Source organism: Pan paniscus, chromosome 23 (assembly GCF_029289425.2).
Source record: "Pan paniscus chromosome 23, NHGRI_mPanPan1-v2.0_pri, whole genome shotgun sequence".
Lineage (NCBI taxonomy): Eukaryota > Metazoa > Chordata > Mammalia > Primates > Hominidae > Pan > Pan paniscus.
Genome location: NC_085927.1, coordinates 48,282,032 through 48,297,286, shown reverse-complemented (window position 1 = coordinate 48,297,286; position 15,255 = coordinate 48,282,032). Strand labels below are relative to the sequence as shown.

Sequence of the window (15,255 nt, the reverse complement as noted above, 5' to 3'; positions counted from 1 at the left end):
CCTGACCCCCGCCCAGCAGAACTCCTGGCTCTTCCCCAGCACCTCCCCTTCTGCCCAGCCCATGAGGAGATTTCCCCCTTTCTGGCTGGGGAGGGAGGGAAGCCAAGTGGAGGAGGGACTTGTGGCTGCCATGGTCAGTCCTCAGGTGCTCCAGGCTGGGCAGGGCCTACCGGGCAACTCTGCTGAGAGCTCCCTCTCCTGTCTGTGAGCTGGCCTCCCTCCCCTACTCCTCCTGCTCTCTGGCCGGTCCTCCTCATCTGCTCTGCAGCTTCTCTCCCATCTGTGGGGCTGCTGGGGCTGGGTCTGAGACCCCCCTCTCCTTTTCCATGCCCTTGGCCCAGCCGGTCTCGCCCACCCTCACAACTCAACCTGTCGCCAGCGTTCACCATCTCATGCACCTAGCTCTGCCCGCTCTCCCTCTGGAGGCTCGGGATCTGACGCCGGGTAGACATCTGCATTTGGACGTTCAAAGCCACTGCACACTAGAAACCGTCGCTCCCGAAACCTGGCCCCGTTTCAGTCTTCCACCACTACAGGCCACTCTCGACAACCCCCTTCCACCCCCAAACCCTGCGGACTCTTCACCCAGAATGCATGTGTCCCAAATCCATCTCCTTTTGAGCTCCATGGCCACCATCCTGGTAGCTCCAAGCTACCATCATGGTCTTCTCCCCAGCCTAATATACCTCATCACAGCGACTGGTGCTGCGCTCTGGACAGTGCAGACTTCAAAGGCTAGCTAAGGCAAGGGCCAGGGTGCCACTGGGATTATATTGGGAATGTTTATCTTTTATTTTTATTTATTATTATCTTTTGAGACAGTGTCTCATTCTGTTGCCCAGGCTGGAGTGCAGTGGCAAGATCTTGGCTCACTGCAACCTCTGCCTCCTGGTTTCAAGCGATTCTCCTGCCTTAGCCTCCCGAGTAGTTGGGATTACAGGCACGCGCCACCATGCCTGGCTAATTTTTGCATTTTCAATAGAGACGGTGTTTTACCATGTTGACCAGGCTAGTCTCAAACTCCTGACCTCAGGTGATTTGCCCACGTCGGCCTCTCAAGGTGCTGGGATTACAGGCGTGAGCCACCATGCCCAGCCTACTTTTTATGTTTTAGGGAAAGAGTTTCACTATGTTGCCGAGGCTGATCTGAAACTCCTGGGCTCAGGCAATCCACCCGCCTCAGCCTCCCAAAGTGTTGGAATTACAGGCATGAGCCAATACACCTGGCTAGGAATGTGTATTTCTTTTTTTTTTTTTGAGACGAAGTCTCGCTCTGTCACCCAGGCTGGAGTGCAGTGTGCAGTGGCGCGATCTCGGCTCACTGCAAGCTCCGTCTCCCAGGTTCACGCCATTCTCCTGCCTCAGCCTCCTGAGTAGCTGGGACTGCAGGTGCCCGCCACCATGCCCGGCTAATTTTTTGTACTTTTTAGTAGAGACGGGGTTTCACCGTGTTAGCCAAGATGGTCTCAATCTCCTGACCTCGTGATCTGCCTGCCTCGGCCTCCCAAAGTGCTGGGATTACAGGCGTGAGCCAATACACCTGGCTAGGAATGTTGTATTTCTTTTTTTTTTTTTTTTTTTTGAGACGGAGTCTCGCTCTGTCGCCCAGGCTGGAGTGCAGTGGCGCAATCTCGGCTCACTGCAAGCTCCGTCTCCTGGGTTCACGCCATTCTCCTGCCTCAGCCTCCTGAGTAGCTGGGACTACAAGTGTCCACCACCACACCCGGCTAATTTTTGTATTTTTAGTAGAGACGGGGTTTCACCGTGTTAGCCAGGATGGTCTCAATCTCCTGACCTCGTGATCTGCCTGCCTCGGCCTCCCAAAGTGCTGGGATTACAGGCGTGAACCACCATGCCTGGCCGGAATGTTGTATTTCTTAAGCCTGGTGGTAGATGCACAAGGCTTTATTTATTTATTTGAGACGGAGTCTCACTCCGTTGCCCAGGCTAGAGTGCAATGGTGTGACCTTGGCTCACTGTAACCTCCGCCTCCCGGGTTTAAGTGATTCTCTTGCCTCAGCCTCCTGAGGAGCTGAGATTACAGATGCCCACCACCATGCCCAGCTAGTTTTTGTATTTTTAGTAGAGATAGGGTTTCACCATGTTGGCCAGGCTGGTCTTGATCTCCTGACCTCGTGATCCATCCGCCTTGGCCTCCCAAAGTGCTGGGATTGCACCTCACAGGTCCAAGCAATCCTCTCACCTCAGCCTCCTGAGTAGCTGGGACTATAGGCATGCACCACCACACTCAGCTAACTTAAATTTTTTGTAGAGATGGGGTTTTACCATGTTGCCCAGCATGGTCTTGGATTCATGGCCTCACGTGATCCTTCTGCCTCTGCCTCCCAAAGTGCTGGGACTATGGGTGTGAGCCACCATGTCTGGCCTAAAGGCTTTATTGTATTAGTCCTTATTCCTATTTGTCTTAAATATTTCACATGGAAATTTAAAACCAGACCAGGCAAAGCCTGACAGCCCACCAGCCCTGAGGGGGACATCCGCAGCCCTTGCCATCTCCCGCCTCTGTGGCCTCATCCTGGTCCACTCGCTCCCAGGCTCACTTCACGGCCACAACCTGGCCTTCCTGCAGCTTCTCAACACCAGACTCAGACTTTTGGAGTATTCTTTCTTTTTTTTTTTTTTTTTTCAGAAGGAGTCTTGCTCTGTTGCCAGGCTGGAGTGCAGTGGCGCGATCTCAGCTCATTGCAACCTCCGCCTCCCGGGTTCAAGCGATTCTCATGCCTCAGCCTCCCGGGTAGCTGGGAGTACAGGCGCCTGCCACCACGCCCGGCTAACTTTTTGTATTTTTAGTAGAGACAGGGTTTCACCGTGTTAGCCAGGATGGTCTCTATCTCCTGACTTCATGATCCACCCACCTCCGCCTCCCAAACTGCTAGAATTACAGGCGTGAGCCATCGCACCAGGCCCTTTTTCTTTCTTTTTTTGAGACAGAGTCTTGCTCGGTCACCCAGGCTGGAGTGCAGTGGCACGACCTCAACCTCTGCCTCCCAGGTTCAAGCAATTCTCCTGCCTCAGCCTCCCAAGTAGCTGGGATTACAGCCACCACACCTGGCTTTTTTTTTTTTTTTTTTTTTTTTGAGACAGTATCACTCTGTCGCCCAGGCTGGAATGCAATGGCATGATCTCGGCTCACTGCAACCTCCCCCTCCCAGGTTCAAGCAATTCTCCTGCCTCAGCCTCCCTAGTAGCTGGGACTACAGGTGCCTGCCACCACACCTGGCTAATTTTTGTATTTTTAGTAGAGACAGGGTTTCACCAAGTTGGCTGGGCTGGTCTCAAACTCCTGACCTCAGGTGATCCACCCGCCTCGACCTCCCAAAGTGCTGGGAATACAGGCGTGAGCCACCATGCCTGGCCTAATTTTTGTATTTTTAGTAGAGACAGGGTTTCACCATGTTGGCCAGGCTGGTCTGGAACTCCTGACCTCAAGTTATCTGCCCACTTCGGCCTCCCAAAGTGCTAGGATTACAGGCATGAGCCACTGCGCCCAACCTCCTGGAGTATTCTACACCCCACTTCCACAAAGATATACAGTTCTCCGGACAGACTCCCACTTACTACCCAAGTCTTGGATCTGCCATTTTCTCACAGAGGCGTTTGGAGATGCCCATCAAACCAGAGGCCCGCCCTCTGTCTCACTCCATGTTGTACTTTTCCTTCAAACTGCTTAACGCCACGCACATCCGGCCGCCTGTGATGGCAAATGCCTACCATCCAGAGCGTCTCTCTCCAGCTCTTGCATAAGCTGGCCGAGTCCAAGGCCTGCGTCTGGCCCACAGCTAGCGTGCAGTCCATAGTAACTGAGTGGAAGCCCCAGCCAGGCAGTGGGGTGTTGAAGCCCCACCCGCCGCCACTGAGGGAGCTGCGGTTGTTCTGGAAAAGAGAAGCTTCAGGGATCCACTGGCCTTCACAGCCCTGTGGGGAAGATGGGCACAGGTATTTGTGGAGGGTGGGAAGCTCTCGAGGGAGGGCAGAGGCCTGGCGTCAGCAATTCAGCAAAGGGCATACCTGTGGGTTGAAACAGGTGGCCTCTGGGTCCTCCAGCCCCCAGCGCCTGTGATTTGGCCCTCACCAAAGGCCCCTCTGGACATTTTGGGGAGCTTGCTTGTCAGCCTGCTCCCCCGCCCCACATTCGCCTGCCAAGTGGTTGGGAGGGCCCGGTGGGGTGCAGAGTAGGAGGAATGAGCCGGTTCACCCCCTGCTGCTCCAAGCCCCTGTGGAGCCCAAAGCTTGGTCTCCAGGTTCCTGAAATCAGGAACCTGGGTCCTGGCTCCAACTTGCCCTGTGATCCAGTTTCTCCATCCCCATAGGACTGACTTCACAGAACCTGGCAGGTAGTAGGACTGGATGTGTACCAGGTGGAAGCAAGCGTGTGACAGTATTTCTTTGAGGCAGGACAGTAGCATGCCTTGCTAGCGTGCTTTGATGCCCATTGCCCAGGCCCACATCCTGGCTTTACCACTTACAAGCTGTGTGACCTTGGGCAAGTTGCTGAACCTCTCTGTGCCTTGGTTTTCTTCTAAAACAGGGGTAATGATAATTTCCTCTGAGATCATTGTGAGAATGATAGGAATCGACCAGTGTAAAGTACTGAGTAAATGCGTGCTCAATGCTCAGATGCTCAGCCTGGATTTTTGCGATGACAGAGGGTTGCCTGGTGAGGGAGGGGCTAGGTGTGCCACAGGATTTCGTGGTCCAGAAAAAGGTGGGGAGGGGGACAGCTTTCTTGAGCCCCCACCATGTGGCATGCGCTTTTGGGACAATCCACATCAGGCCCTGCAGGTAGGCACTGCGATGTTCCTTTCACCATTGGAGATACCGAGGCTCAGAGAATCCAGTGACCTGCTAGAGCCAAGTGGGACTCAGCTTGGTTCCAGCCCAGCTCTGTGTGATCCGAGGCTGCTCTTGCCCACCAGCTCCCTAGTGCAGTGAATGAAGACAAACTGGGCAGGGCCCTGTGGATGGGGCCCAGGCGGGCTCTTGGATGCTGCATCTGAAATTGAGGGGAGGAAATCAAGAGGGAGCAATGTTCAGCCTTGAGTAAAATGCACCTTATTGATCACTTACTCTGGGCTGGGCACGTGGTGTGCATGATCCCATTTGTCCTCATTACAGTCCTAGGAAGTCTGCTCTATTATTAGCTTCTCCTAAAGATGGGGCATGCAGGGACTAGAGAGGTTAAGTGCCTCGCATAAGGTCACATGGGTACAAAGTTGTTTAGAGGCTCCAGAGCTGAAGCTGCTGCACCAGGCGGGGGGTTCCTGAGACTCATGAAGAGGAGGGAGTCAGGCCTCCCAGGGACAGGGGACTGCAGGGCCTGCAGAGGGCAGTGGCAGGTGGGGACCCTGCCACAGTTTCCCCTGTGGCTCAGTCTGTCTTTGGCTCCCCTTACTCTTTGAGGGGTACAGCTCAAAGAGCCGTGGGCCTGGGCTCTTGAGTTCTCTTCCTCCCTGCAAAGTTCCACTTGTTGGAGTGGAAAGCCCCTCCAATCAAACCAGACCTGAGGGCCTCAGCTGGAGTGGGGACAGACTCTGTGCTCCACAAGGGCTGGGAAATGGGACAGTGGTGTTAATTCTGTCTATTTCTTTTTTTTTTTTTTCCCGAGACAGAGTCTCGCTCTGTTGCCCAGACTGGAGTGCAGTGGCACGATCTTGGCTCACTGCAGCCCCTGCCTCCTGGGTTCAAGCGATTCTCCTTCCTCGGCCTCCCAGGTAGCTAGGATTACAGGCACTTGCCACCACGCCTGGCTAATTTTTGTATTTTCAGTAGAGACAGGGTTTCACCATGTTGGCCAGGCTGGTCTCGAACTCCTGACCTCAGGTGATCCACCTGCCTCGGCCTCCCAAAGTGCTAAGATTACAGGTGTGAGCCACCATGCCCGGCAAATTCTGTCTATTTCTTCCAGGAAAATCCTCTACCCTTCAGGACCCATCCTGGGTGCGCTGAGCTATGCCCTGGGCTGCGTCCCCTGACCTCCACTGCCCTGTGCTGGCTCCCTCTGGTAGGACATTTGCTGGAGAGTCAGCCTCCCCATCTAGGCCCAGGAGGGCTCAGGGATGGCTGGGCCTAAGGAGACTCAGGAGCGCCCCCCATCTGTCACCTGACTCCAAGCTCTGTCTGGGTGCCTCGTTTTGTACATTTTCCCACCTCTCCTGCCAGGGAGCCATGATGGTCTCCCCATCTTGCAGACAGAGGGAAGGAACTTCTGACCAGAGCATGTTAGTGGTGGAGTCAGGAGTGGAAGGGGTTCCCCAGCTCCCAGTCCAGCATTCTTGGTCATCAGCATCTGCATCTTTGTCATCACCATTATCAACATCAGTTTTTGCACTTTACCTGCAATGTAATAACGCATGGTGGTTGTCATGTTCACTCAGCAGCGGCCTGGTGAGGAAGGTACCAGTATCGTCATCTCCAGTTTGCAGATGAGAAAACTGAGGTTCAAAGAGGATATGCTGGGAGGTGACAGAGCTGAGACTGAGAGCCAGGTCTTGCCACCCAAAACATATGGGTTTAACCAGCACATTTTCTCATATTGAACAGAGGCCACGTGCTGCAGATAGACAGTGAGGCCTGAGGGCTCAGAGTAGCAGGGTCAGAGAGCCTCAGGGGCTCAGGGTAGGTCTGGAGGGATGGGGAGAGCCTGGGGGTCCCAGGTTGAGCAGGGTGATATGGCAGGAGAAGGGGTCCCGAAGCCAGAGGCTGGGGACTAGGGTGAGCCAAGGACCTGGAGCTAGTCAGACTCAAGTTAGATTTCCAGCTTTGTCACTGCTGCTGTGTGGCCCCCAAGCTCAGTATCACCCCTCAACCCCCCGGCATCTCTGTAGCCTGCAATTCTTCAGCTGGGGAGGAGAAATAACAACCCTTCTTGTTACTGTGGTAGGTGCTTAATACATACTTGTTAAATACACAAAGGATACAGTGATGCTTCAGTGAAAGAGAGGAGGCAGCGCCTGGCATGGAGTTGGCAGAAATTCCCTGAGAGGGGCTGGAGAGAGAGGATGACTGGTTCCTCAGATCCCCAAGGCTGAGCTCTGTGACCTCAGGCCAGTCACATCACCTCCATGGTTGTCTCACCCAATAATAGTCACCTCGAAGTCTGGTGGTGGGATGACATGAGATGCATGACAACCTGGCAGGCTGGCACTGGCCACTGCTCCCTAGGCGTGAGCTCCCTGCTCCTGTCTAAAGGAGCAGAGTTTCAGGCAGGGCTGGAGCTGCTGCCTGGCTCTGGCAGGGCCTGGCGGAGGTGCCCCTGCAACGGCCATGGTGTCTCTGGTCAGCGGCACGGATCTCGGGGAGGAGATTTGCCCTCGAAGCCTTCCAGGTAGCTGGGACCTGCCGAGGCTGCTGCAAGCTGATCAGCTTTTCTTTTGCAAAGGGAGTTGTGGGCAAGGACAGATAAGTTAGTGTCCTAAAATTGTCGGGAAAACCTAAAAGTTGACAGGGTTGGGGTGGTCTTCCTGCCTCCTCTGGACCCCCAGGAGGCAGAGTCTCCAGCCCCTCCCTAATTCCTCAGGATGGGGCAGGATGGCTGGTGTCAGTGGTGAGGCCTGAGCTTCCTTCCACAGCTGTTGACTTACTGTGCCACCTCGGACACAGTGCCATGCCCTGTTCTTGGCCTCGGTTTCCCCAGCTGGCTAATGAAGTCTGGACTAAAGACTTGCAGATTTTGGATGTTTACAGCACAGTAAAATTAAGAGAAAGCCGGACGCAGTGGCTCGTGCCTGTGATCCCAGCATTTTGGCAGGCCGAGGCAGGAGGATAGCTTGAGACCAGGAGTTTGAGACCAGCCTAGGAAACATAGTAAGACCCCATCTCTATAAAAAATAGTAATAATTTTTGTGTTTATTTTTATTTATTTATTTTTTGAGACGGAGTTTCACTCTTGTTGCCCAGGCTGGAGTGCAATGACACGATCTCGGCTCACTGCAACCTCCGCCTCCCAGGTTCAAGTGATTCTCCTGCCTCAGCCTCCCGAGTAGCTGGGGTTACAGGCACACACCACCACACCCGGCTAGTTTTGTATTTTTAGTAGAAACAGTTTTCTCCATGTTGGTCAGGCTGGTCTCAAACTCCTGACCTCAGGTCATCCGCCCGCCTTGGCCTCCCAAAGTGCTGAGATTACAGGCGTGAGCCACCGCACCCGGCCAATAATAAATTTTTAAAAATGAAAAGAAAAGTCTGGTAACTGGTGTAGCATTGTCACTTCTTCATTTTGCCAAGAAAAGACATTAACATTTAAAAAGCAGTCAGCATCTCCTATGTCCATCACTTTCTAAAAAAATGTTTGCCACCGAAAGAGTCCCAGGACATAAAGGACAGCAGTACCATTGATCTTTTTTTTTGAGATGGGGTCTTGCTCTGTTGCCCAGGCTGGAGTGCAGTGGTGTGATCTCGGCTGACTGCAACCTCTGCCTGCTGGGTTCAAGCGATTCTCATGCCTCAGCCTCCCGAGAAGCTGGGATTACAGGCGTGCACCATCATGCCCGGCTAATTTTTTTGTATTTTTTGTAGAGATGGGGTTTTGCCATGTTGCTCAGGCTGGTCTTGAACTCCTGGCCTCAAGAGATCCGCCTGCCTCTGCCTCCCAAAGTTCTGGGGTTACAGGCGTGAGCCACCGCGCCCGGCCCATTGATCCTTCTTAGGCTCATTTTGCCATGGGCTATTGGCCTGCACTGGGGGTTTTGGAAACCTCAGGCCCCACTTCACCAATCCCTCTGGTTCTATGTCAAGCTCTGTGACCTTCAAAAAAGCTGGGGAGGATGAGTAGTCCCTTAATTGGAGGAGGACCTGACGCCAGGGAGAGGAAGAACTTGTTCAAGGTCACATACCAGGGCTGTGACAGAGGGCCTCTCCACCTCCCAGGGCCTCCATCACAGAAAACAAGCCTCAAACTGCATTCTTCTAGTGCACATTCCATGCCAGCAAATTAGGCCCTGCATCCCTGCATCCACAAAAGTGGTTTAATCATAGGGATAAAGCAGACACCTAAACAACCAGGGCTCTTTTTTATTTTATTTTATTTATTTATTTATTTTGAGATGGAGTCTCTCTGTGTCACCCAGTCTAGAGTGCGGTGACTCAATCTTGGCTCACTGCAAACTCCGCCTCCCAGGTTCAAGCAATCCTTCTGCTTCAGCCTCCCTAGTAGCTGGGATTACAGGCGCCCGCCACCATGCCCAGCTAATTTTTTTGAATTTTTAGTACAGACAGGCTTTCACCAAGTTGGCCAGGCTGGTCTTGAACTCCTGACCTTGTGATCCACCCGCCTCAGCCTCCAAAAGTGTTGGGATTACAGGCGTGAGTCACCTAGCCCAGCAGGGCCCTTTAAAAAAAAAAAAAAATCTCTAGTCAGAGGAGGATGGTACTGAATTGTCAAGGCCTTTTGACCCTCTCCTGCCATCGTCAGCCTTCCCCAGGAAGCCCCATGTGACAAGGAAGAGAAAATCTGGCCATCTCCTGGTGGTTGTCACATGAGAACACAATGCCAAGCTCATACCCTTCACTTTTTGGCCAGGCCTTGCACGGGTCAGCCTCGAATTAGCAGCTGAACCTCTCTCTCCTGCTAAAATGGTCTGTGGTGGCAGCAGCGTGCTCTTATTTGAGCAAGTCACTGCAGACCAAGGGTTTTCAGGGGGATGGGATGTCACAGAGGCTGCTCCATGGGGAAGGGTGCCAGGTCTGAGAAGTGCCAGGGAAGCAGCTTTCCTGCTAAGCTCCAGGATGTGCTGGGGGCACTGGGAACCCAAGACAGGGCCCAGCACATAGCAAGGGCTCAGGACACCTGCTGTGGGCTGTCGGGGAGGCGCCGGGGTGAGGGGTAAACCATGTCCCCATCGGGCTGCACTGTGGAGGCCAGTGGGCTGGTGGGCCTGGGGAGTGAGTGTTGCCGCTGGGGCTGAGGATTGTGGAAGCTCAGAATTGACCCTGGGCACTCGATAATGGGGAGGAGTGGGCACTGCTGGCGAGGGGACGCCCAATCTCTGTAGCCATCAGGGGATCGGCTCCCTTACCCCCAAGGCCCCTCCAGAGGTGGGGGAGTCCAGGAAGAGATCTCGTCTGCAGCACCAGGTGAACTCGCCAGGTCAGGAGGCAATCCCACCGGGCAGAGAACCAGGGATCCCCTGGAACCCTGGGCTTGTGTTTGGCCTTGGGCAGGGCCCCCCACCCTCTCTGGAGCTCAGTGACCTCACCCGTTGAAGGCCTGGGCCGCCACACCCTGTCCCCTCTGCCTCTATCCTGCACACCTGTGGATGGTGGTCCAGTTTGGACTGGCTGGTTTCTTCTCTTCCCTTGCCCCAAAACCCACTCCAGCCCCCTGCAGGGAGGAAGTGGATGAGGAGCTCTGGGGTGGGGGTGAGGCCTTGTTCAGGGCTGGCCCACCTGGCTCCACTCTGGGACTCTTAGCAAGTCCTTCCTATCTCTGGATGTCCTTGGTCTCCGATATAAAATGAGGGTCCTGAACTCGGTGACCCTATGCTCCTCCTGTCCTGACAGTCCGCGGTGCCCCTGGAGCCATTTCAGGCGGTGGGACAGAACAGGGGGAATACATTTAGCAAAGAAAGGTCTCCCTGAAAACTCTATTTACAGAGCAGAAGGTGTGCCTGGCCCCAGAACCCCAAGCCTTTCTCCTGGAGCCCTGGCTGCTGGGATGCTGCGGGAGGGGGCAAAGAGGGTCTGGGCCTCCCAGCTCTGAAGGGCCGGCATCGCGTTAGAGGCCATGCCTGCATGACCTGTCAGGTCTCCAGCATGATATCTCATTGGCCCAATTTTCTCATTTTCTTTTTTTTTCGAGACGAAGTCTCACTTTGTTGCCCAGGCTGGAGTGCAGTGGCACGATCTCGGCTCACTGCAACCTCCGCCTCCCAGGTTCAAGCGATCCTCCTGCCTCAGCCCCCCAGTAGTTGGGATTACAGGCACACGCCACCATGCCCGGCCTAATTTTTGTATTTTCAGTAGAGACGGGGTTTCTCCATGTTGGTCAGGCTGGTCTCAAACTCCCAACCTCAGGTGATCCACCTACCTCAGCCTCCCAAAGTGCTGGGATTACAGGCGTGAGTCACCGCACCCAGTCAGCCCCATTTTCAAGATGAGAAAACTGAGGTTCAGAGTAGTCAACAGCTCGCCCAAGTCACACAGTGGATCTAGGACTTCAACCCAGGACTGTAGGAGCCAGGGAGCTCTTTGAGAACCAGGGGAATAGGGAGAAGAACTCAGAGTCAGGGTGGGTGACCGCGGGGGAGGAGTTGGGGGCAGGGCTCACTCTCCCTGGGCCCAGAGAGGGAGTTTCTCTTGGGAAGCGGCAGGCTCTGAGGCTGTTGATCTCTAAATTATAGCGTTGGCGCGTACCGGTTGCTGCGGCAACCGAGTTGTCCTGAACCGGGGAAGTGTATAAACATTGCCACAGATGCACAATTAGATCAGGAAGAAGAATAGAACAGAAAATAGAAACTTCCAGCCTTATGTAATTCTGGGCCAAAATGTTATTGGGAACCCAGGCCCAGTCCTGGCCCTGCCAGCCGCTGGGGCCCGGGGCAGCAGCATGTCTTCCCTGGGGACGCAATGGCAGAGAGGGGTGGAGAGAAGGTCTGTCCTCTACGGGCCTGAGGCGCATGCCGCCACCCGGTGGGGTGAGGGGCCTCTTCTGCTGCAACAGCTGGGGATGCTTGACAGGCAAATCCTGCCTGTCACCAGCTCCTGGGAAGTGTGGGAAGGAAGGCAGGAGGGTGATGGCTTTACCCCAGCACCTGCTGTCCCCGTAGGTCCCATGAGGTAGGGAGTTTTGGTGCCCATGTTACAGATGAAGACATGGAGGCTCAGAGAGGTGAACTGAGTTGCCCGAGGTGTGTCCTCCCCTCCCACTCCCTGTCTCCCCGCCATCAACTCATTCATGTTGGTGCCACGCAAGTTTGTATCCACTGCCAGCTTTGTGGCTGGCAGGTGGCTTTCCATCTCTGAGCCACCTGGGACATGGGAATAGCGATGTCTACAGAGGAGTCAGAGCTGGGGGCTCCCCCTTCCTCCACCCTGACTGTCACATTGGATTCTCCCCTCACCACTGCTCCTAACAAGTGTGGGCACTGGGCAGGAATTTGGGCTCAAGGACTCAAAGCAACACTGGGAGAGAAGAGTCTAAGAAAGGAGCTCAGACCCAGGTGGGGCTGCGGGTCCCAGTAGAACTTTTTCTTTCTTTCTTTCTTTCTTTTTTTTTTTTTTTGACATGGGGTCTTGCTCTGTGACCCAGGCTGGAGTTCAGTGGCATGATCACAGCTCACTGCAGCCTTGACCCCCTGGGCTCAATAGATCCTCCTGCCTTAGCCTCCTGAGTAGCTGGTACCACAGGCATGCACCACCATGCCTGGCTAATTTTCTTATTTTTTGTAGAGATGGGGTCTCACTCTGTTGCCCAGGCTGGTCTCAAACTCCTAGCACAAACAATCCTTGCATCTCGGCCTCCTAAAATGCCGAGATCACAGGCATGAGCCCCTGTGTCCAGCCAGAAATTTCTCAGTGATAGAACTCTCTTGTGACTTCTCTGTCCAGTGTGGTGGCCGTTGACCACATGTGGCTCCTGATCACTTGAAATGTGGCTCATGCAAGGAAGGAGCTGCAGTTAATATTTTATTTCGTTTTAATTAAATGTAAAGAGCCACATGTGGCCAGTGGCTAGTGTACAGGAGGATGTCCAGCCCCCGAGAAGCCCAAAAGTGCAGAGATGGAATCCAGGGAGGGAAGCGGGCTCAGAGCCTCCGTGGCTCCCTATGCTCAGGGCAAGCAGGACAGAGGGACAGGGAGGAACCAAGATGGGCATCAGGAAGCTTCCAGAACAGTGAGCATAGGAGGGCCGGAGGGGCAGTGTTGAGGGGCAGGGACCAGGACCTGGATCCTTGTGGCTTTAGCTTCCTGGTCTGTGGACCCCAATCTCTAAGCTGGGCCGGACTGGGTGGCACTGGCTCAGACCCTGTCATCAGAACCACCTCTGCTGCCACCCTCCGCCTGCCGGGGCAGAGGAAGTCTCAGGTCCTAGTCCAGGCTCACCTGCTTCTGAGAGTCTTGGGGCTGAGTCTGAGTGGCCCCGAGGGAGCCCCTCGCTCCCCAGCATCTCACCTGTCCGGCTTCTCCTCCGCAGGCCCTGCGTCTTCCCAGGTGACCACGCCGGCTTCAGGACATGCACGGACACAGCCGCAACGGCCAGGCCCACGTGCCCCGGCGGAAACGCCGCAACCGCTTCGTCAAGAAGAACGGCCAATGCAACGTGTACTTCGCCAACCTGAGCAACAAGTCGCAGCGCTACATGGCGGACATCTTCACCACCTGCGTGGACACGCGCTGGCGCTACATGCTCATGATCTTCTCCGCGGCCTTCCTTGTCTCCTGGCTCTTTTTCGGCCTCCTCTTCTGGTGTATCGCCTTCTTCCACGGTGACCTGGAGGCCAGCCCAGGGGTGCCTGCGGCGGGGGGCCCAGCGGCGGGTGGTGGCGGAGCAGCCCCGGTGGCCCCCAAGCCCTGCATCATGCACGTGAACGGCTTCCTGGGTGCCTTCCTGTTCTCGGTGGAGACGCAGACGACCATCGGCTACGGGTTCCGGTGCGTGACAGAGGAGTGCCCGCTGGCAGTCATCGCTGTGGTGGTCCAGTCCATCGTGGGCTGCGTCATCGACTCCTTCATGATTGGCACCATCATGGCCAAGATGGCACGGCCCAAGAAGCGGGCGCAGACGTTGCTGTTCAGCCACCACGCGGTCATTTCGGTGCGCGACGGCAAGCTCTGCCTCATGTGGCGCGTGGGCAACCTGCGCAAGAGCCACATTGTGGAGGCCCACGTGCGGGCCCAGCTCATCAAGCCCTACATGACCCAGGAGGGCGAGTACCTGCCCCTGGACCAGCGGGACCTCAACGTGGGCTATGACATCGGCCTGGACCGCATCTTCCTGGTGTCGCCCATCATCATTGTCCACGAGATCGACGAGGACAGCCCGCTTTATGGCATGGGCAAGGAGGAGCTGGAGTCGGAGGACTTTGAGATCGTGGTCATCCTGGAGGGCATGGTGGAGGCCACGGCCATGACCACCCAGGCCCGCAGCTCCTACCTGGCCAGCGAGATCCTGTGGGGCCACCGCTTTGAGCCTGTGGTCTTCGAGGAGAAGAGCCACTACAAGGTGGACTACTCGCGTTTTCACAAGACCTACGAGGTGGCCGGCACGCCCTGCTGCTCGGCCCGGGAGCTGCAGGAGAGTAAGATCACCGTGCTGCCCGCCCCGCCGCCCCCTCCCAGTGCCTTCTGCTACGAGAACGAGCTGGCCCTTATGAGCCAGGAGGAAGAGGAGATGGAGGAGGAGGCAGCTGCGGCGGCCGCGGTGGCCGCAGGCCTGGGCCTGGAGGCGGGTTCCAAGGAGGAGGCGGGCATCATCCGGATGCTGGAGTTCGGCAGCCACCTGGACCTGGAGCGCATGCAGGCTTCCCTCCCTCTGGACAACATCTCCTACCGCAGGGAGTCTGCCATCTGACCTCCAGGCCTGGCCCTCACCACTGCCCACAAGAGCCTCTGCCGGGGGTGGGATGCCAGGACACCCCCTCCCACACTCAGGACAGAGCCAACCCTGGCTCCGTGGACCTTCTGGAGGAAGGTGGGGGTTTCAAAGACTGGGGGACCCCTTCCTCCTGACTCCAGCACCCAGGCCTGGGAAGAGCTCGGCCCTGATCAGCCTGAGTTCCGCCAGCGCCTACTTCTGGTGGCTCTGGGTCCCCAGATCCACCACCCTTCCCCCACTGACTCTTCAAGGACGTGCCCTCTTTGCTCTCAGAACCTTGGGGAAGGTGGCTGGACTGCTGGGCGGGGGACATCTCGGGGTTTCAGGGTGGGCAGGGGGTAAGTTTGGGGAGGGGGGGTGCGTTTCTTTTGCATGACTGTGGCCTGTTGCTCATGACTTTCTTTTGTAAATATCTATAAATGGAGACAGATGGAGACACCAAATTCACTTTCTGCCGTTTTTACCTGCCGGACAAGGAGATGCAGTCCCTCTCTGTGCACCCCTCCCCACCCAGCCCATCAAGCCTAGCGCCTTCCCCTGCCCAGCTGGCTGGCCCCTTGAGGCCCTCAACGCCAGCCACCTTGGCCCTTGGATGGTTTTGGGTTTGGGTGCAGAGGAGGGACTCTGAGGGGTGGGATGAGGGACCATCCCTCCCTCCCTGCAGTCCCTCCAGCCCCGGGCCCAGCCCAGATTGACAATAGAGT

The 15,255-nt window shown here is 55.7% G+C and overlaps 1 protein-coding gene across 1 annotated transcript in view; it reads left to right on the top strand.

The window, feature by feature from the left end:
• The window catches only part of KCNJ4 (potassium inwardly rectifying channel subfamily J member 4), a 28,865-nt gene extending 13,870 nt beyond the window's left edge, over positions 1–14,995 (top strand). The window contains exon 2 of the mRNA XM_034948442.4: positions 13,151–14,995. Coding sequence (XP_034804333.1) covers positions 13,190–14,527 — 1,338 coding nt within the window. The 5' untranslated portion in view covers positions 13,151–13,189 and the 3' untranslated portion in view covers positions 14,528–14,995. The remainder of the gene's footprint in view (positions 1–13,150) is intronic.
• The last annotated feature ends 260 nt before the right edge of the window (positions 14,996–15,255 follow it).